At 37.4% G+C, this 22,231-nt stretch overlaps 2 protein-coding genes across 5 annotated transcripts; both read left to right on the plus strand.

The window, feature by feature from the left end:
- The first annotated feature begins 760 nt into the window (after window positions 1-760).
- On the plus strand, window positions 761-10,867 carry LOC129315285 (phototropin-1). 3 transcript variants are annotated; one of them, XM_054958887.1, is made up of 24 exons: window positions 761-1,225; window positions 1,896-2,591; window positions 2,863-3,045; window positions 3,904-3,995; window positions 4,666-4,936; window positions 5,062-5,284; window positions 5,395-5,465; window positions 5,602-5,708; window positions 5,837-5,886; window positions 6,070-6,174; window positions 6,444-6,503; window positions 6,578-6,667; window positions 7,028-7,104; window positions 7,431-7,515; window positions 7,787-7,867; window positions 8,206-8,309; window positions 8,463-8,512; window positions 8,862-8,968; window positions 9,078-9,197; window positions 9,483-9,534; window positions 9,723-9,835; window positions 10,181-10,321; window positions 10,502-10,609; window positions 10,686-10,867. In XM_054958887.1, exons 2-23 carry the CDS (start codon window positions 1,903-1,905, stop codon window positions 10,604-10,606), a joined length of 2,976 nt encoding a protein of 991 aa, XP_054814862.1. In that variant the 5' UTR covers window positions 761-1,225; window positions 1,896-1,902; the 3' UTR covers window positions 10,607-10,609; window positions 10,686-10,867. The 3 variants fall into 3 exon arrangements, with proteins under 3 accessions (XP_054814862.1, XP_054814863.1, XP_054814864.1); XM_054958888.1 differs by having other exon boundaries at window positions 761-1,204; XM_054958889.1 differs by having other exon boundaries at window positions 761-994.
- Window positions 10,868-17,534: 6,667 nt separating this feature from the next.
- Window positions 17,535-19,008, plus strand: LOC129316380 (two-component response regulator-like APRR9). Of its 2 annotated transcripts, none has more exons than XM_054960774.1 (3): window positions 17,535-18,122; window positions 18,247-18,420; window positions 18,531-19,008. In XM_054960774.1, the coding sequence occupies exons 1-3, from the start codon at window positions 17,802-17,804 to the stop codon at window positions 18,711-18,713; spliced, it is 678 nt and encodes a 225-aa protein (XP_054816749.1). In that variant the 5' UTR covers window positions 17,535-17,801; the 3' UTR covers window positions 18,714-19,008. The 2 variants fall into 2 exon arrangements, with proteins under 2 accessions (XP_054816749.1, XP_054816750.1); XM_054960775.1 differs by having other exon boundaries at window positions 17,540-18,089.
- The last annotated feature ends 3,223 nt before the right edge of the window (window positions 19,009-22,231 follow it).

A 22,231-nucleotide genomic window follows, 5' to 3' on the forward strand; every position in this document is an offset into this window, starting at 1 on the left:
CTTTTATTTATTATTTTTTCTCAAATTACCCTATTGAGTACACATAATATATGAAATCAACAGGAAGTAGTTTTCAAAGTAAATAATTAAAATGAGGTATTTTAAGTAATCCAACATATATTTTTTACAAATAATTAACTGACATAATTTGCTAAAATCTATGCGAATTAATTTACAAGCTCGTATATTTTTGCCTTCAGTGAAATTTATGACTTATTTTTTCAATTTTCAAAACGAATAAAAATAAGAAGGAGAGATATTTTTGAGGGAATTGAAAAGATTGATGATAATTGATGAGCGAAAACTGATGGCTTTCTCCTCATAGGTAATCCTTGGAAGTCGACATCGTGAAGTTGAAAATGTTGACGAAGTAGCTTCACCTCAACAGCACCACATATCACTTGAAGCACATTAAATAGGGTAAACACCGTCCACCATATGCTCCATGTTCCACCAAAAATATACATACAGACATACGTGTGTGTGTGTGTGTGTGTGTGTGTGTGTTTTTGGTGGTCGTGTGTCGTCCCCATCAACCACACCACCCCGGGGTCCTGTGCTCCCATCCCTAGTCCCTCCCACCGTGTCTGTGAGCCTGTGATCCTTTTTTTTTATTTATCCAAGGAAAAAGAAATGCCACCCTGTCATGTCCGTTTTGTGCCACGTGTCTCCCATGCTCTCCCCACACCTCACCTCGGCACCTCTTTTTCAATGAACTGGTAAAGATGGGAGGGTGATATTTTATATTTGAGGTCGGGGTGATATTTGGATTTCTTGTCCTGGGCTGTTATCATCTCTCAGAGTTGCGCTTCCCCGACAGAGAGACGAAAACAGTATTGTCCTATGAACAACTGGTCGGTAGATCCTGCAAATATCAACGTGGCACAGACGACGCACACATTCCTCCTCCTTCCTTTCTCGCGTTGCTTTTTCTGCTTGCCAGCCCGCTTCCAGTCTGTCACTCATTTACCGCGACCTCATCAAATCATTGCAGGCAAGCTTCGCCGCCACAAGACTGAAAATGAAATCATTCCTTGGTATTTTTTTCAAATGATTTCTACAGTGACCAAAATCCTGCGAAGGATCATGTAACATTTCGACTCGCGGGGATACAATAATTGTCCCCCTTCCCAAGTCATTTCTAGAATATCATCTCCCTCCCTCTTCCTATATATCCTCCTTCCTGCGTGCTCAACTTCTTCAGGTATTGTCAGCACTTCTTCAGGTACCTCAACTTCTAGTTTCATTTTCAGTTTTGAACTGCGCTCGTGCTCCTCCAATTGTCCTTATCCCCGGCCGAGCTCAGTTGACGAACTCTCGTCACGTAACTTTTTCCAATCGATACTTGTTCTGCATCACGCTTGGCTTGTCCGCTTCCTTGTTTGGTGACTATAATTAACAATTAACTACTCTCCTAGACTTCAACCGGTCGAGTCGTCAACATTTATCCATCGGCTTTCAGGCTTTAAGGATACTCTGCATTATGCAGAGCTTCCATCAATTATCAGAGACAGTAATATCCCGCAGACACCGTGCTGCTGTTATTTTTCTTGCCATAATTAGCAAATAACCCACGCATTGTCTTCGTCTCCGCTTTAATGTATTGCTAAATTATGTCTCTCTGTCAATCGCATGCCCCAATTTCACTTACCGTGGACCGAGCTGCCTTGACTGATATTTGAGATGCTTCCCATCACTCTCCGGAGTCCCCATTACAATTAGTGACCCTGCCCCACTACACTCCCATATAGATGCTACTCTCTTGAACTTCAACAAATATGCGTGTGATAATCCAAGTTGAATTATTATCACACTTAATAACTTCATCTAATCACCGGGATTCAAAAAAGGGAGAGATGATATTCGCATTCTGATTCATAAACGCATTGTAACAGGGGCGAGATGGAGCAACCAGAAAAGCCAGCAAAGCAATCATCAAAAAGGTCATCATTTCCCAGAGACCCTCGCGGCTCGCTCGAAGTGTTCAGCCCTTCGTCCTACTCGACGGACAGCCCATCAGACTCGCCTTTCCGATCTCAGCCCAAGTGGAAAACTTGGATCGAGCCACCAACCGCCGCCACCCACAAGGATGAAATCACCAGCACATCATGGATGGCCCTCAAGGACACCGACAGTCAGCCCCCGCAGACTCTGTCCGCCATTCTTAACGAGCGACCTGAGCCGACCCCGAAATCTCCGTCCGCAGTCAATTTCGCCGGAGACGTGGGGACGGCAGCGCAGAGAGCCGCTGAGTGGGGATTAGTGCTGAAGACAGACACGGAGACAGGGAAGCCGCAGGGAGTGGGTGTGAGACACTCGGGAGGAGAGGAACCGAATGCGAAGATCGCTGGAACTTCGAGAAGGAACTCGAACAACTCCGTGAGAAGCTCCGGCGAATCGTCGGACGACGGAGGAAAAGAATTGCGGGGAATTCCGAGAATTTCCGAGGACCTGAAGGATGCGCTGTCGATGTTCCAACAGACATTCGTGGTCTCGGACGCCACCAAACCCGATTATCCGATCATGTATGCGAGCGCCGGATTCTTTAAGATGACGGGTTACACTTCCAGGGAGGTCGTTGGGAGGAACTGGTAACATAGTCTAATTTCCTTTTTGTTTTTAATTAAAAATTTACATTAAAATATAATTTTGTTTTGCAAAACACGTTCGTATGTCTGCATTAAAAATGGTACTATAGTGATATCCGTCGGCTCATAACGATCAAATAAGCATGTTTCTAGTTTACAAAATTAGAGATGCGGTAATTTTTGAAAAATGGGAGGAGATAAACGCTCTTTGAGGAGGGAAAATGTAACGGTCACGGTAACTGAAATAACGAAAAATGGTGGCGGGTGGGGCCAGTCGGTTTTTACAGGGAGCGGATACGGATCCAGAGGACGTGGCAAAGATAAGGGAGGCGCTGCAAGCAGGGACGAGTTACTGCGGAAGATTACTGAATTACAAGAAGGACGGCACTCCTTTCTGGAACCTCCTCACTATTTCCCCCATCAAGGACGACGATGGCAAAGTCCTCAAATTTATTGGGTCAGTTCACTCTTTCTATTCCTGATTTTAATTTTAATCTGTGGGGTTTGGCTGTTGGGACCAAAAATTGACCCTTGCTGAATGTGGGATAAGCTTGATGAAGATGACAATGCCTGTGAATGGAGCTAAATATCTTATAGGACACGGACAAACCTAAAATACATGATGGGTCACTTCACAGTAGTTTGCTTCCTTGTTTTATTGGATGCTTATCTTCTTTCAGCCAAAAAATTAGCCTGGAGGAACGTGCTTATCCAAGTGGTTTTCCGTGCACACATTAAAGATTTGCTTCTCTTTTTGGCTGAGGAACGCTTATGCAATAAATGTGTCAGTTAAAGGACTTGCCTTTCACCCAAAAATATTTAGCTCTATCCATAATAACAGGGGATAGTCTTTTTCTTTCACAATTCATAGATGTCTTCTTAGGAAGTAGCTCGTCTGAGCTTGAGAAAATTTTCAATAAACCATATTTATGTTTTAATATCATTCAACAAGACAATAAGTTGCATAAAGTTTGTGGATCACAAAACAAAACAAAACTGAGCAGAGCGTAGAAGATTGTTGTATTTGGTCTCTTGCGGAATCGAGAATCCAATTTTTGATTTTAACATGAGGTTGGATATATGCTCTTGTATTTTGAGCCAATGGACTCTATTGTTACGTGCCTGTCAATTCCTGCTGGCTGAGATTCAGACCTTGACATTGATTGCTATGGACCTTGACGTAACTAGACAGTAGAGCTTAAGCAGAACCAAACGATCGTGAATAGGGTATTTGTGTGAAATTATTTAGTCATTAGTAACAGTAATACTGTGGGATGCTTCCTTCTGGCTTATCTTTTGTGGGTGACTCTGACAGAATGCAAGTGGAGGTTAGCAAGCATACGGAGGGGTCCAAGGAGAAGACGCTGCGTCCTAATGGATTGCCCGAATCTTTGATTCGATATGATGGTATAATTGGACACATCCGATATCTTTCAGTTTCACTACTAATGTCATCTAATATATCTTTCATCATGATACCAAACTTTATTCTGTTCTCTGAACTAATAATGGGTTTCTTGGAAGCTTATTGAATTCTTCAGAAAGCAAAACCGCACAATCATGAAGGCGAAAAACGTGTCTATCTCATCACTAAATAGTAAATACTAACATATCTTGTTTCACAGGTTCATGTGAAGAAAAAGGAGTAAATAAAACTAGTGAATTAAAAATAGATAATTCTTTAAAAAAATTATTAATAACAAAATCAAACGTGAAACTCGCGCATCTTTGTACACATGGAACTTCGACGAAATTAATGAAACCACAAGGTCACTGACACATTATCGCATGGGACGATCTGTTAATTTACGGCAAAGTATTGAGGGGGTTGGCTGGTTGTATTTTGATGTAGAATCATGCAAAAGCTTTATGGTCGAATGGAAATGCGTGATGTGTTTGCTTATTCCAGAGTTTTGAATACAGTCAAAGACTACTGAAACATAACGAACGCCTTGGAGAGTGAAGCAATCTATTTACTTAACGCTTCTAACGAAGATTTCAAACTAATTTTATAACCAAGAAAAATTAAGAATATTCTAGCCACAACCTTACCTAGACTAACAGCTTTCAACTGCAGCTCGTCAAAAAGAGAAGGCTTCCACCGCAGTATCTGAGTTAGTGCAGGCAGTGAAGCGGCCCCGAGCATTGAGTGAATCAGGAAAGCGTCCATTGATCATAAAATCTGAAAGTGGTGAAGAACAGAGACCAGAAAGTTTGCCGAGGAGGAAATCGGAGAGCCTTGCTACATTAAGGCCAAAACCACATGGGGGGCATCGAAATTCAATGCAGCAAATCAATGAGCTGCCTGAAACGAAACAGAAAAACTCCCGTCGTCGTTCTTTCATGGGGTATGGTTATTCCTCATTGCGTGATGTTATAGTGGTTGCTTTTTATATTAAGCTCTGCAATTTTATTGTTTAATCTGGAGCTTGTATATGATTTGACATCAGTGCATTGTCTTTCTAATCTTCAGGTTCATTAAGAAAAGTCAGCGCAATGATGAAAGATTTGGGGCCAATGAAGTTGTCGAGGGAAGCTCTGAGAGTGAGGAAGAAGATGAGAGGCCTGACAGTGTTGATGATAACAGCATACTGACACAAAGGGAGAAGCGAAAGGGTCTTGATCTTGCAACAACACTTGAACGTATTGAGAAGAACTTTGTCATTACAGATCCAAGACTGCCTGACAATCCCATCGTAAGATTCTTATCAGTCGTTTTCCACTTACAATAGTGATTTTGTACATTGGATTTTTTGTTATGGGAGATGAGGATGTGTCACCGGCAGTGTTTGCATTTGTTATTTAGATCTTTGCATCTGATAGCTTCCTAGAACTGACAGAGTACAGTCGTGAAGAAATTTTGGGAAAAAATTGCAGGTATGTTTTGAAGTAATCTTCCATTAGCATGGGAATGAATGTCAAAACAATAACTCATGTATACACTAAAACTGGAAACAGAAGTGTCCATGTGTAATTTGAAAGTCATCTGCATTAAGCTATCTGGTGATCTCAGGTTTTTGCAAGGGCCTGAAACTGATCCAGCAACTGTGAGAAAAATTAGAGAGGCAATTGACAACCAAACAGAAGTTACGGTGCAGTTAATTAATTATACAAAGAGCGGTAAGCTTTTTTAATATCATATAGGGGAGCCGTTTTAATAGGCTAATCTTATTATGTACTCTTGTTTTAGAATTTTTCTCAATGCCTACATATGAAATATAGCAATCTAACGCTGAATTTCAACCTAGGCAAAAAGTTCTGGAACCTGTTTCATCTGCAACCTATGCGTGATCAGAAGGTATGAGTTTTTTTTTTTTTTAATAATCATCTGGAGGTGTTATTTTTTAAATAAAAAAAATCTTCTTACATAGCTTCTGTTTTGGGTTATTGTTGTTTCCAATTCACCTACAATTTCAACAGGGCCAAATTGAAACATTTATTCTCTGATTTACCTTTTCTCTTTTCATTCTTGGTTTAACAGGGAGAAGTACAGTATTTTATTGGTGTTCAACTTGATGGGAGCCAGCACGTGGAACCTCTTCACAACTGTATTGCAGAAGACACGGCAAAGGAGGGAGAACAGTTGGTATGGCCTCTTTCCAAGTGCTACAAGAGTTTAGAAAATATTAACTTATTAAATTATCTGTTGGTTGCAAACACAAGTACACATCCAATTAGAAGCTCTACATTTGAAAGTCTAAGATTGGCTGTGTTTTTCCAATGAAACTGATAGGCCTCTTTTATGACCAAGGAACAGCTTGCATATAATACTGTCTTGCATTATTTGTAGTAATACATTGTTTTTATATCGTTTTGCTTTGTCTTCCTCTTGTTCTCATCAAGCTTTTCCCTCAGGTTAAAAAAACTGCAGAAAATGTTGACGAGGCAGTGAGGGAACTTCCAGATGCAAACTTGGTAATGTGTCTTAGTCATCTTTTCTGAAGAGCTTTTGAATTCATTTGGTGACAAGAACTTCAGACTACCTGCAGAAACCAGAAGATTTATGGTTAAATCATTCAAAAGTGGTTCTCCCAAAACCTCATAGGAGAGATAACCCTGCTTGGAGTGCTATCCTGAAGGTATTGCTATCGTGTTGTAAGCTATGCCATGCTTTATGGTCTCTGAAGTTATTGATAGTTACTGATAGAAGATTCAGGAGTTAAATGTACAGCATTGGTCGTTTGAAATCTATGTTGATTTATCTCACTATCTTTATTTTTCCATGGTATTCGTTGGCTCTCTAGAAAGCTGTGAAAATATTATATATATGTATATATGTTTGTCTTTTGTTGAAGATTTTATTTTTGTGAGTTGGTAAGCATGACATGAAACCCTACTAAAACCATCTATGCTCTCATATAGTCCCAAGCATTTGGATTTTCTTCCTATGCGCTTCTTGATATCTCTTGCAAGTTACTTATGTAACATTGGTTTTGCAGATCCTAGAAAGTGGAGAACAGATAGGCTTGAAGCATTTTAGGCCAATCAAACCTTTGGGATCCGGAGACACTGGCAGGTTGTTTTCCTGTTTCTCTTTTTTCCCATCATTTTCAGGCGTGCTTAATGAGAGTTAAATCCATTGCCTGATAAAATGAATTATGTAACATTGAAGAGAGAATCAAAACACCTAATTACACTTCCGCAGTATTTGGAATGTCTTTCAGCATGGTGGGCTTAAACCCATCAAACGCATATGAACTAGTGTTTCCCCCTGGCTTAAAGAAAACAAAAGGAGCTCACAATGTATAACCTTAATGAAATTTTCTTCACTGCTATAGGTTACAAGAAGTTTATTTCTGCCTCATTAGTAGATGAATTGTCCTCTTGTTTACTGGCTTGTAGTGTGCATTTGGTGGAGCTATGTGGAACTGGCCAGTATTTTGCCATGAAAGCTATGGATAAGGGTGTTATGCTAAATCGAAACAAGGTAATGAATATCATCATTTAATATTTCTGATTGTTCCATTTTACTGCTAAATTCTGGGTGCTTTTCCGCTGGAAGTTATTTCATTCCAAGTATACTTCATTCGCTTTACCTTTTGGTTATGCAGTTTAATTCCCATTACTTCAATTCGTGTCAACGACGACTTCTAAATAAAACTTCACTAAAATATTGAAGTTATTAGTTTAATTTTAACAATATCTAAAATCTAAATGGATTTATAGTGGTACTTTACCCCCTTTTACACTTATGGCAGGTGCATAGAGCTTGCACAGAGAGAGAAATCCTTGACATGTTGGATCATCCTTTTCTTCCTGCATTATATGCTTCTTTTCAGGTTCGAAAGTCCAGTATTACTCTGAAAAAAGTTCTTATTAATAATTAATGATTAAATAAACTAGTAGGAGTATTAGGATCTATTATGATTACTCAATCCCTTTTGGGATGTCTCTGTAGAGGATTGCAATGCCAATATGTATCAGGCTCTTCAATGTTAATTTTTGCTTTACAGAAATGACTTCACAATGATTTTTCTTTTTGTTTTTACATTCATTTTCTGGACCCAGCTAGCTAGATGCCCTTATTTCCTAGTTAGAATCCAAGTTACCAATGATGCCTTCATGGAGGCTTTACTATACGGTGAGTTTGTCAATTTGACAATTCATCAATCTGCAGACCAAAACGCACGTTTGCCTGATAACTGATTATTGTCCCGGTGGAGAGCTGTTCCTGCTTCTAGACCGACAGCCAACGAAAGTTATCAAAGAAGACGCAGCAAGGTAAAATATGCCTACTATTAAAAACAGACTATTAATGCCAGGTTCTTTTGCTCATTAATATTACCCACTATTAATGTTAATAATCATTTTACAACCCTTGACCTTATGTTTGTACACTGTCCATGAACTGACATAATGTATTAATGTTTATAGGTTTTACGCTGCTGAGGTTGTGGTTGCGCTGGAGTACCTACATTGTCAAGGTAGGCTCTTTCTCGTTATTAATTCTGTATGATTCCCTATTACAAGATGATCCTTTCTGTTTTTAACTCATGAAAACTGTCCTATAACTCAGGAAATGTTTAGTGGACATTATTTTTCTGGTGAAACTTCAATGGACTTGCCAGGCTATATCTATTTAATTATTTATAGTTGTACCAGAAAATTGTATAAGCAAACTGAGGCATCAAACATTGCCCTCCAGACAATTCTGTGAACCTTTGCTCCGAAACAAACTTCCCTCCTTGCAAAAAAAGTTTCTAGATGCATATTACTACATACCACTGCTAGAGCAAAGTTGAATTAATTATATTATTTGGTGAAAATTTATAGGAATAATATATCGGGATTTGAAGCCAGAAAATGTGTTACTCCAGAGCAATGGCCACTTGTCTCTGACAGATTTTGACTTGTCATGTTTGACATCCAGTAAACCACAGGTATCTTGATGTCCAGAGCTTCGGATTATGCAGTCTCTATCTAGATTAGAAGCGACACTTTCTAGCTCTGACTGCTGAAGCAATTATATTTGATTGCACTCATTTGCAGCTTTTAATTCCACCTTCAAATGAAAAGAAGAAACAGAAAGGACAGCAGGCTCCAATATTTGTGGCTGAACCAATGAGAGCGTCAAATTCTTTTGTTGGCACAGAAGAGTACATAGCTCCGGTTTGTGATTTCTGGATATTATGCAGCAAACAAAAATTGACAGTTCAAAACATGCATTGCTCAGACGTTTGTTTTATAGTGATTGCTCATATCGCAACGTTCCACCAGTATACTTTGTATTGCACTGTGCATTTGTTTTGTCAATCCTGCTCATGAATAATTATCAACAAAAAATCATTTTACGCTGCAAAATTTTGAAAATTTTGAAAGTTTGTGAATCAAATGTTTCAATTGTATAGCTCGTGACCTGCCTCATTGTAATTGACAATTCACTACGCTGTGCAGGAAATTATAACTGGTTCAGGCCATACCAGTGCCGTGGATTGGTGGGCTCTTGGTAATTGTTAATAGTTAATTTTTTTTATATCAAATGAAGGAAACTAAATCAGTTTCTAAATTTCAACCACATAAAAGAAAATTGAAATCATTTATATGTGTCCTGATGTAGGTGTTCATAGAGAAAATGATATGTACATATTTGAAATTATAAGCACCACAAAGATTTACCTGATTTCGTTTTTTCAGGTATTCTTCTATATGAAATGATGTATGGATATACACCGTTCAGGGGAAAGACAAGACAAAAAACATTTGCCAACATTCTTCACAAGGATCTTAAATTTCCCAAAAGTAAACCGGTGAGATAACTCTTACTCTGCCGAGCAACCTGTACGTTACTCTCAATCGATGCATGCAATAGTTGCCCTGGCCTTATGACGTGTTGCTATGCTGATCCCACTAGTCGGCAAATGCATGCATTTAAAAGCATTCCTCTAATTTAGTGACGAAATGTTTTCAATGAATGTTCGATTTTAAGAACTGTTATTCTAGTGTGTTTTCACTGAGTAGGTGTATACATGCACACGTCGGAGTCCATTCTTGATACAGGCTTGATGCTGGAACAGAACAGTTATTGAAAGATTGACAAAAAAAGTATATGACAATATTGGTCTTGTGTTAATTGGAATTTAGTTATTATGCAGACAAGTCTCCATGCAAAGCAGTTGATATACCGGTTGCTGCACAGAGATCCGAAAAACCGATTGGGCTCACAGGAAGGAGCAAACGAAATAAAGCGTCAGTCATTCTTCAAAGGCGTCAATTGGGCCCTCGTCCGTAGCATGGTAACATAACAACCTTTTAGGACTTAGATCCTCTAGCATGGTAACATAACAATCTTTTAGGACTTAGATCCTCTCTTCCACATTGCTTCCAATGATGTCCTTCAACTTCAACTTCAACCCCTGGTTTCAATCTTTCATTTTTTTTTTGACGTAGTCTGACAATTCATCTCTTGTTATCAGAGGCCTCCTGACCTGGACGGTCCTCTCTTTGGGGAAACTAAAGATGAGGAGGAAGTCAGAATTGTTGATCCTGCGCTGGAGGAACTGCAAACAGATTATTTCTGAAAGGTTTCTCTATCTGTTCCTCCCTCTGCTTGAGCCTAGTTAGACTATTTTATTAACCAGTAACTTTCTGGGTTTGTAGACCTCAGCTTGAAAGACATGTCTCTGTCAAGAAACACGTGATGAGCCCTTGAGTTGTTGAAGAATGGAATTTTATTCCAGTTGTGGGAAGGGCCTTAAATCTTTTTTAATTTATAATTCGTGTGAATGGAATGCAGCTGTAAATATTTTGCCATATTGTACTCCCCTGATCACTCTCCACCATGCGCTCCTCAGAAATGGCCTTTGATAGCACACGTAATACAGCGCTTCCTTCAAAAATGCCGCTAAAATGCAATGCTGAAGGAAAGATCACGTAGTGATCTTTTAAAACGTATTACCAGGGCCTTGAACATGGCTAACGCCTTCAACATATGTCTAAAACGACACTATCTTGAAAGATGATTCATTTTTATGCCGATAATAATATTTCAAGAACTTTTTAAGCCTCAACTCTCATAATATAAGCAATAGCAATAATCAGAAAGCGTCATCATGGGTAAAGATGCGAGAGTACGACAACTAGTGTCAGTCTGTCTGCTCAATTCCAAGGAAAGGAACTGATCAGTAAGTGTTAGAGCCATGTCAAATGATTGGTCGAAAGAGAAATTGAGGCTGGCATGAATTTTGGATTGGGAAGATTTCCATCTATCACAACCCAAGCCATCTTCTGATCGGGATTGATTACTGTCTCAGATAATATGAATACTCGTTGTTTATTTGGGAAGTCATGATAGAGTCTGCGACGCGACATGAATCAGAATTTAATTTAAATCGATGCAGTACAAAGTGCTAGATAAGGTAGGGTTCGCTGTTTTGAAGTAATTGCTTGAAGTTTGGTAGCAGAAGGGCCAGAGAGAGTTCATTTGTAGTAGTACCATCTGGAGTATGGCTCCACTGACTCAGCTAATCCACACCAAAACGATTGAATGATTACAAATGCAACTAATGAATTAAACCCAAGGCAAGCGAGTATCATATGACCTTATGACATCAGCGATAGCTAAGAATGTATAGAGGCTAGTCGTATGCAGCGACCCGTATAGTTGCGAAGTGTGATTGGCACTTCGATGAAGAAAGATGAACATTCTTGACTTTCACACAGAAAAAGACCTAAATGCTTGTCAATCCTCGCAAATCTTTGTTCACCGCAATTATACGCCAACCTTCCACTACTCGAATTAATGATTTTTTTCACCGACAATGACCCTTTTTGTGGAATATTTAGCTTAAAGAGCATAGTTCAGATTGACACGACGTCTCTCATTATTTGATCATTCGGAAATGTGGACAAAGATTGATTGAAGTCGAGTGGCCTGCCAAATATCGTGCATTGACATCCCAAATGAGGAGAGATCAGTTTAGAATAGAATTTAGGAGTGATTAGAAAGAAAGGGACAGTTGCGGACGTCTATATCCATTTCCCATTTTCTCTGACCCATTGCTCTCTCTCTCTCTCTCTCTCTCTCTCTCTCTCTCAAGTGAACACTATCAAGCATTATCTTGATTGAATGATCACGCATTGCATTCTATAAGGACTTGACGCAGAAAGGTCAATGCTGAAACGCATTATTCTGCAAGAGTTCATGTTTGATTTCTCTTGATGTTACACTTTGATGTCCGTAGAATTGAAGATGAAGCTGGAAAGAGCATATAATTGATTTCAACGAATCTGATCAACGAAACGAGTGAGGAGGAGATAATGTTGGGAAAAAAGAGACGTTTAAAAGCGTAATTACCACATGAAGAGTACTGCTGAAACATCACCGTCAATGATGGAAGAGGGCTGGGGATGGATCTGAAACTGACGTGCAAAAGAGGGTAAAGTGGAAGGTAATGCAAAGGTCAAAGAAGGAATGATGGCGGGGGAGAAAATGTTGACAAGCTAGGGGTAAGAGAGCTCTGAGATGAGGGACGCATACCAGTTTTGTTGTCTCTTATTCATTACACTCGAGCGTATTATCATATAAAAACACGACATTCATGCATATCTTATTATCAAGAAGAATAGTTAATCGAGATGGTGCGTGCATGATGTGAAGGAGAAGAGATATCTGTTGAGAGCAATGACAAAGATGCATGATAGCCATGGGGACTACACTTTCAACTCCTTTACTGTTCCTATCTGCTCCCTCCTCCACCCATTCTTTATCTTCTCACATACATTCCCTCATTTTAATTACCCTTAGCCCAGCTATTTGTGATTTGCTTCCTAACAGTTACTATCAAGACTAATTTTTCTTTGTTTGAATCAAGGACAACAAACTCAGAATTATAATTCACATGTATAATTGTAAATATGAGGTTAGGCGTGGTATATATTGTCAAATTTCGTTTCCTAATTAAAGGTGTAAGCAAGGGTGTGGGTCCACCTAATGATTTTTAGCTAAGGGTTAATAATTATATATAGGCAATTAATTTTGTGGTGTCGGCCGCATTGCATAATTAATTCGCAAATGATACGGTGTAGGATCTATATGCAATATGAACAATTAATAAGCGGGAGGAGGCAGCGGGAGGAGAGCAGGTTGGGTACGATTTGGTGAGAATGAGGGGCAATATTTTGGTACAAAACTTTGGGACCACGTCTGCCAAAGTGCCTGCCCCCTCCCTATTCATTAGCACTTGCGTCCGTCTTTGACCATTGCCGAGTTGAGCACTTTGAGCTTCAAAATGATTCCAAATAATCAAATAAGCTAAAATCACACAGTACCGATCGAGCCCTCTAGTTACCTTTTAAGTCTTATTGTCTGCTCTGTCCATGGTCAGTGCGAGAGTTGCTTTCGCAACGTGTCTCAGCCTCGGCTTTCCTTCTTCTAATTACTGGTTCCCTATTTCCTATGCCATGATGGAAGCTTCAAGCAATATTTAATTGTCCCGGCTGAAGCAACGAGGTCAACGTTTCTATAAAAAAGTATGACTCCTGCTCCTCGTCATCTCTCTCTCTCTCTCTCTCTCTCTCTCACTCCTTACTTTTTTTTTTCTTTTTTCCTTTTAAGAAAAATTAATTCAAAGATCCTCATAATTGTACTCAATTTTTCAAAAGGTCCTTTAACTTTTTTTTATTGGGTCCTTTAAATTTGTGTCGTTAAATCAGTTAGTCCCTCATATTTAAAATTGTTAAATAGGGGCTAACAGTGTTAAGGATTTTGTTTGAGAGCATTGATGTGGGGAATGCGAAGATTATTTTGCCAATTTAGATTCTTGCTCAAATTAAAAGTGCCACGAGGAAAAAATTTAAAATGAAAAAAAGAAATTTTGAAAAATGATTGAAGATGGTGGGTTCAAACTTCAAAGCCATTGAAATCATGGAGTAGCTATGTCACTGTCAGTGCCTCGGGCGGGAGGATTCCGATGTTCGTTTGAGAAAGTAAGGCCCAATTGGATCAACTTCAACCAGTCAATGATGTCCTTCAAAGTTTGGCAGTTATGTTCATTTATATTTTTTAAATTGCAATCGAACCTAGAATCTTCAAAATAAAACTAAAATGTGCCAGCACCATAATTTGGTAGGATTGAAGGTTATTCAGATGACCATGGTTCTCATTATTCGGGGGAATAGGCTAGCGGTTTCGTTCTTCTTCCTGCCTTCTCGCATCTGGGTCATCAAATCGAATTCGAAAAGTATTTTTTTGCTTGTGCTTCTCTTACATTTGGGTTGTTAATGAAACTATAGTCTTCGCCAAAATTTTGTGGAGGAGGTGATAGCAGTAGGGAAAGATAGAGGTTATGTAATGCTCTTAATAACATTATCACATAATCCTCCACACAATTTACTAATTAAAATAAAACCTCTTTAAAAACACTAGGATCCCAATATAAAATTTTTAAAAATCTCTTAAAAAAATCATTTACCTTATTCAAAATAGCATACAACGAAAGTACTAAACATAAACTTATCAAATAGCAATTTAAGATAGCCTAATTCACACAAAAAGTAAGGCATACACCACGGCATATAATACAAAGACCACAACTGCACGCTTTACATCATACACTGCGACTTGTGGTCTTTCATTGATGCATGCATTGGGGCACACATATTAGAATTTGTTGTCAAATTTTAAATTCTGATACAAACTTTGAAAGTGTGCCATTTTCACATCCAATGTCCGATTAGGATGATTTAAATACCTACGCAAAACTTATTTCAAAATTTAACCAATGACACTAATTTCGTTTAAAAATGATATCATGTTTGAAAGTTGAATACTCAAATATATTTTGACCATTTTAAATTAAAATTTATCACTTGAGAATTAACATTTGAAACCACAAGTCATTGGCCAACTTTAGGGCCTTGACCACATCCAAATGAATAATAAACACCTAGTTGAATAGTTATATGCAAAATATAACACACACATGCATTTGGCTTGAAAACTACCCATTATACACTTTGGGCATATTTCACATTTATCATTTCCATTCATATCCAAGGCCAAATTCCACACATACATCACACATACCACCATTCCATACCCACATATACTCAATCACCAGCCCGCACGGTCATTGTCACCATTTATACACATAAATGCATAATGGGCTAGGATATCAAATTCACACAAACATACATGCATTCACAACTATACACATGTTTATGCAATACATTTGTTCCTATGGCAACTTATACACTTAGTTTACACTATTAACCAGCATATTCATTACACCATCTTACAATGGACTTGTTAGAAGAGTCTGCACTCAATTCATTTACTTTCCCTTTGCTCCACTACTACCAGAACCTCAAAATATAAATAAACATATGTGAGATTAAAATTTCAATAAGCAATATAGTTCATTTAATATCTATGGACTATGATAGTAGAAACATCATGGACTATGATTTCTCTCATTTCACACACTTCTGATAAAGGTATCGTTGACTCCTAACTGCTCCCTAACAGGTACTAAAGAGTTGATAGATTGCCCGGATGTCCCATGATATAAGTCCCAATATAATGCTATTAACCAGAACCTCAAAATTTTAATAACCATCTTACAATGGACTTGTTAGAAGAGTCTGCACTCAACTCATTTACTTTCCCTTTGCTTTACTACTACCAGAACCTCAAAATATAAATAAACATATGTGAGATCAAAATTTCAATAACCAATATAGTTCATTTAATGTCTATTAGTACAAATAACCATGTCAAAGTAATAACACACACACACACATCAAAACATATATATACTTCCTCTTTTAATGCTCTTGGATATGAAACCATAAGCTCTTCTGGATCAATCACATTTGATTTGAGCTCATTTCGATAGTAAAAACACCTAGCCAAAGGTAATCTATTCCACTTATGGACTATGATTTCTCTCATTTCACATACTTCTGATAGAGGCATCGTTAACTCCTAATTGCTCCCCAACAGGTACTAAGGAGTTGACAGATTGCCCGGATGTCCCATGATATAAGTCCCAATATAATGCTGTGTCGAATCACTTATGGTAACAACATGTATAATGCTGTACCGAATGTTTTATGGTGCCAGCCCGACCATATAAATTTGTTTACACACATCTCCATACACACACATCCATACATTCCTTGGGTGAACTCTCACCTCTTATGATCATATTTTTCACACACATTTCAATGTTTTCTTTCCATAATTTCCACCATACGCACGCATGCACGCACATGCATGCACACACATTTATATAGATCAATCCAAATTAGTAATAATTAAACTTTAATTTTACAAATCAATTTACTTCTACACAGTTATATAAGTTAATAAATATAATAAATTATATAATTACCTCAACCTTTCTATCTAATAGAAAGAGTTACCCATGTTACACAATCCCTATTCGAGTTTCTTTCGCTATTCAACTCATCGCATGCAAAAATCTACACCAAATTGGCAAGTCAAGGTCAATTGTCTTATTGACTAAAAGGTGCCAATTATAGCAATTTAACACCTAATTACTACCATTTCCTTTATTCATACTCGCTAACACGTATTACGACTAATTACCACTCACTACAAGCACTAACATTAACTTAGTCAGATTTCTCTCATTACTCTCTCTCTCTCTCTCTCGAAACTAGGTCAAATCGAGCTTATAACTTCAAAACTCTATCATTTCGACTCAAACCAGTCGTAGAGTACTAATTTAGTCCCCGATGACCTTTTTATTATTATAGGATAAGAAATTATCTCCTTAAAACTTTTAAATTTAGTTTTTCAATAGTTAAAACTAAGAGAAACTAGGGTAGAATCAGAGATTGAAGTAGTACGAGACTTGCCAGATAAGTAATAGGTCAAAAATGTTATCCTTTCTCCTGAAACTTATTGCCCTAGTAGAGATCTCCTTTCTTCTCCACGCTTGACCCCTCATTTCCTCATTTTCCTTTTGTTTCACGGGCTAGTACATGAACTCACTTATCATAATTCTACACCATGCGCCATGATGCACCCATCCTCAGCCGTGGTGTGTGGTACAATAAGAGAAATTCTTACTATACTCACACACTCTACTTTGAGACCCCATTCTTTCACTCATATCTGTTCGTATAATATTTCAGTGAGTCAATACAATACTTCATTATCCAAAATCCTAATCTCACATTAAATTATTAATTCACTCCTTAATCAATATTAATACAAAAGTTAAAAATTCGGTATAGGTTAAAATCTGATAGTAGCGATGGTGGCAGCAGTCATCAGATGTCCTTGCATTTAGGACTCCAATATTTTTTATTTATTTTGTTTACGTGGCACTTTTAACCTGGGCAAGAATCTAAGTTGGCAAAATAATCCAGGTGTCCGCCACATGAGTGCTCTCCCACAGAATCCTTAACACCGTTAGCCCGTATTTAACAGTTATAAAGATGGGAGACTAACTGATTTAACGGCACAAACTTGAAGGACCCGAAAAAACACACAGAAAAAAGTTTAGAAACGTGATGAAACTATGAGGACCTCTGGATTAATTTTCCCTTCCTTCTATTTTATTTCCTGGAATCTCTTGCCAAGAGGAGGGGCTATTATATTATACACTAACTAGACTCGTCTCCACACAGCCACTCACTTATACAGAGATATCATTCTCGTTCTCTGGCTCGCTCCTAATTTTTCTTCTCCCTTCAGTCACCCACGCTCCCGTTCAATCTCATCCCTCTCTACACGAATGCTCCATGAATCCGCACGCCGTCCCCAGGTTATTCTCACACGCTGCCGACTTCCCCCGGAATGTGCACTGGCTGGACTCCGGCTCAGCTCCGGCAGTGGGTTGTCAGTGCCGACCGGAGTCGGAGGTGAGCCACAGTAGTTGCAGCAGCGGGTGCAGCGGCCATGGATCGCCGAGTTCTCTGACGAGTTACCGGGGCGTGATGCAGAGGAGCATCAGCAGCCACTCTCTGCAGAGGAGTGGGGCCCACCAGCCTGTTTCTGCTTCACTCGCCGACTTGCTGGAGGAGGCTCAGGTGAGAAAAGTCTACAGTGCCGGTGATTTGCAGGTGCCTTGTGCGAGAAAAGTTTATATATGACTAGCTCGACCGCTTGGTTGGCCTTTTTTTTTTTTTCCTTCTTTAATGTAAAGTGATTCATGATAATGAGCACGTGTTGATTCTATTGAAACAGAGGATGAATGTAATGCAAGAGAGTCGGCGTTCAGAAAGTCCGTTGTCGAGCGAAAGTAGTATGATCATTGAAGGGATGAGCAGAGCGTATCCTTATAGCCCGGAGGAGAAGAAGGTCAGGATTGAGAGATACAGAATCAAGAAAAATAAGAGGAACTTCAACAAGAAAATTAAGGTTTATTTACTGCTGCTCTGATTCTCAATGTTTTAAATCATCTCTATGGTTCTCGACCCTTAATTTGAAGTAAGAGGTAATTAATTTGAATGTTGTTGCGGTGGGAAAAGTATGTATGTAGGAAGACATTGGCGGACAGCAGGCCGCGCATCAGAGGAAGATTTGCGAGGAGTGAAGAAGTAGAGAAGAAGAGAGAGATGATTGAGAATAATGAGAGTGGAGAAGAGGAAGATGAGAATTGGACCACGTTTTTAGAAACCTTGGTGGTCGCAAATCTTGTCCAGGAACCTTGAGGGGTGGACTGTTATTATTGCTGCTGATCTGATGGACGAGGAATAAAAGTATGTGTGCTGAGCGAGTCTCGTTACATTTGATGCTGTCCTCTTTCCCTTGTCGAAATCGAAGTCGGCAATGTGGTAAAATGTAAATGTAAGGGTCACTCTTTTAGAGTTGGATATAATCTAAGGGTCAATTTTTTTCTTTTTTAATATGATTTCCCTTGACTCTTCTTGTGCTCTTTTGACTTTTTTAAATCACTCGGCTGGCACCGCATGGAGTAGAATGTATTGTATTGTATATTGTTATTGAGTGATTTCCTTGCCCTCAATAAATTTGGAGCTAGACAGCAATTTAGGCAATATTAGGTGAGCAGAAAAATATTTGTTTTAAAAGGGTGAACAATGCATTTTTTAGGTATATTTTATGTTTTCTTTTAATTTTTTTGTTCATATATCAAATATTGCCTGAATCTCACTATTTTATGAATTTGTCTCCAAGTTTTTCATCATTCAATCATTTTAAAAAAAATAACAATTAACTTATTTTTGAGTCAGGTTCAGAACGCCAGTAATATGCCAAGGAATTCACCTAATTTTTATCTTCAATTAGAGCTAGTAATTTGCAGTTAGCCAAGCTTAATCTGGCTCATCTGGATTCAAGGTAGGAAGATACAAAATAACTTATATATCTAATATAGCCAAGTCTAATCCTAACAATTTGGACCCTTGGAGTTAGTATGAAAGCACCTAAATTGTTTTTTTTTTTTTGCTCAATCAACTAACCTCTTTTCTAGTCCAAACATTCATTTGAGCCATTCATGCTTTGACCCAATTAACCTGGCTAACCTAATAAGTTGGACAGGTTAGCTAGGTTACTTTATCTCTTGCAAATTTTTTTAAGAAATTAAAAGAAAAATAATTCGCTCAGGTCTCGTCTCAAACAGTCTTCACTTTAGACCATAAAATTGAAATACCATAAAATTAAAATCCCTAAGTGAAAGAACTCTGTTTACGCTTCTTTGAATTTTGGAAAACCCTTGCAGTTGTCTCATTGCAGACCTCAACGTCAACCTATCTCTTCTCGCCATGGAGGATCTTTTGAAGTTGACCTCTACCTTATCATCGCTTGTTTTCAAGCACCTTGGTTTGTTGCAATGCCTCCCTCATTACTCACTCTCACATACTCCCTCCAGTTCTATTCATAAAGCACCTTTTAAAATGTTCATTTAGTTTCATTTATAAGTTGTAGTGCATTTTTAGGTAATATTTTGTTTTAAATTACTCTTTATGAAAGAGAAAAACATGACATCATTTTTAAAATTTGTTATATATAAACATATTTAGAATTCTACATATTTTTATTTTTTGTATTTTTTAATGTTAATATTGATGAAATTGATAAAAATTTATAAGAGTATTTCACCATTCTCTTTCATTTCTCACCGTCGGCCTTGTTGTTGCCAAGAAGATTGAAATTGAAAAGAAGAAAAAGGAGATGTTGGTTCTGACTTCTGATCATTGAACCATTAATCCTTAACCTACTGTTTTGACCAGTTTAATGACAGGTTTGATTTTTTTATCTTAAATTCAATTTTTAAATTTTAATAAGAAACAAATTAGTCTTTGTAGTATAAATTAAAGATTGGATTGTTTCAATTTAAAAATTTAGCAACTAAATCATTGATTAAGGGAAAGTTATATTTTTTCATTATTTTATTTACAAACCAGTATCCATTACAACTATTTAATATAAAATTTATAAAAAAATATGCTAAATTTTGATCTACAATTCAACTTAGCTGTGTTTTATCTGATTCTATTGTTATGAAAAATATACAATATAATTGCATTGGAAGATTTTCCATGTATGTTTATAGCACAGTATCAAAGATGTATATTACTTTTAAAATATGAAGACATGAGAAGTATTGTAACATTTTTAAATAGTATAGTCTATTAAATATTAATTAGTCCATTTTACGGATATAGTCATCTATATAAGTAAATAATCAGTGATGAAAATGCAATAAAAAATATTGATTTAAAATATATAGTAACTATATAATAAAATTATGCTAAAATATATATTTAGTCCTTTAACTTTACATAACATTTTATTTTAGTTCCTTAATTTTATAAAGTGTTTTTTACTCATTCAACTCTAATATTATTAGTTTTATCCCAACAAATTTTTATTAAATTTTTAAATATTGACAAAATATTTTTAAATATTGATATATTAAGTTTAATTTTTTTAAAATAATAATGATTGACATAAAAAATAATCATATGAAATTAACAATGTTAGGGTTAAAAAATTAAAAAGATACTTTACAAAATTAAAGAATCAAATTAAAATTTTATATAAAGTTAGAGGATTAAAAGTGTATTTTAATCATAACATTATGTGACACACACACACACACATAGAGAGAGAGAGAGAGAGAGAGAGAGATTTTCGTTTATATCTAAGGACGCCCCAGGTGGTTCAATTAGACAGCAGCAATATAGGAGAAGATTGAAATTTCTGAAAAAGTGGCTTAAAAAGAGTGCAATTTTGGGGAGGAATAGGCCAATTACTTAACCGATGAGCAGGTAGATATATAAAGATAACAGGATTTTACGAGCGATGTAAAAGATAAATAATTTTACGGAAACTTTTGAAGCGAAGGATACATTGATTATTTTAAAAAATTGCAACTTAGGAGTGAGAAATTCAAAATTTAAATAGCAATGTAAATGATAGAAGGATCATAACGAGAGAACAAGAGAAGGAAGAGAGAATTGTATAAAAGCTGACATAGGAGTGGTGATGTTAATTAACCTGGTCTGGCCATGTGAAGAATAAATCAGATAAAAAGAGTACGTATATACCGCGTATGAAATGAAGAACATAGAGATAATAGGAGGGGAGAGGCATGCAGTTTGGTTTGGTACGAAATGGGAGGAGTTCATGAGAGGATCTGCCTTTTGATTTGAGGTGTGAAAGACATTCATGACAAACACGCCGGAAGGTTAATAGGGACGTGACTAAAGTCATGAAGGCACTGAATCCTAGACATAGTTAATCATCTCAAATCAAACATTGCTGCGGCCAATTTTAGCCATTTTCTGTTGCGCCACCCCAAAGTCTCAATCCATTCATTATCACCCGCTTCATCAGCTTCTTCCTCACCATAATTCCATTTTGTTAGAGCCAACCAGTCCCCACTTAGAACGAGGTCAAAAAAAAAAAAAAAAAAGTCCCCCACAGAAGCACGCCTCCACAAACGCTGCTAGTTACCCCACTAACTTGTAATTTTATTGCTTTTTCATGTATGCAAATGAAAAATTCTTTTCTTAGCTTTCAACACCACATCTTTCTTTCTATCTTCGGTCACTCTGTCCAACATACATATCTGCGGCCAACTTGGGCTTCCCAAAACATTTAAAACCCCTTTCAATGTTTTATATTCGCATTTCTTCAAAAAGAAAAAAAAAAGTTCTTGTCTGGGAAAAGTATTGCCAGCTCTGAATATAGGCAACTAGTTGTT

This window comes from Prosopis cineraria, unplaced genomic scaffold (assembly GCF_029017545.1).
Source record: "Prosopis cineraria cultivar Desert tree isolate PC_DT_omini unplaced genomic scaffold, ASM2901754v1 PC7, whole genome shotgun sequence".
In the NCBI taxonomy this organism is placed as follows: Eukaryota; Viridiplantae; Streptophyta; class Magnoliopsida; order Fabales; family Fabaceae; genus Prosopis; species Prosopis cineraria.

What these genes read in the sequence shown, in the direction of transcription:
- LOC129315285 (XM_054958887.1), top strand. Translation starts at nt 1,903, where the DNA reads ATGGAGCAACCAGAAAAGCCAGCAAAGCAATCATCAAAAAGGTCATCA. An exon ending in CGTGGATTGGTGGGCTCTTG is followed by an intron (nt 9,535 to 9,722) that starts GTAATTGTTAAT and finishes TCGTTTTTTCAG; the next exon opens with GTATTCTTCTATATGAAATG. An exon ending in AATTTCCCAAAAGTAAACCG is followed by an intron (nt 9,836 to 10,180) that starts GTGAGATAACTC and finishes GTTATTATGCAG; the next exon opens with ACAAGTCTCCATGCAAAGCA.
- LOC129316380 (XM_054960774.1), top strand. Translation starts at nt 17,802, where the DNA reads ATGAATCCGCACGCCGTCCCCAGGTTATTCTCACACGCTGCCGACTTC. An exon ending in ACAGTGCCGGTGATTTGCAG is followed by an intron (nt 18,123 to 18,246) that starts GTGCCTTGTGCG and finishes CTATTGAAACAG; the next exon opens with AGGATGAATGTAATGCAAGA. An exon ending in ACTTCAACAAGAAAATTAAG is followed by an intron (nt 18,421 to 18,530) that starts GTTTATTTACTG and finishes CGGTGGGAAAAG; the next exon opens with TATGTATGTAGGAAGACATT.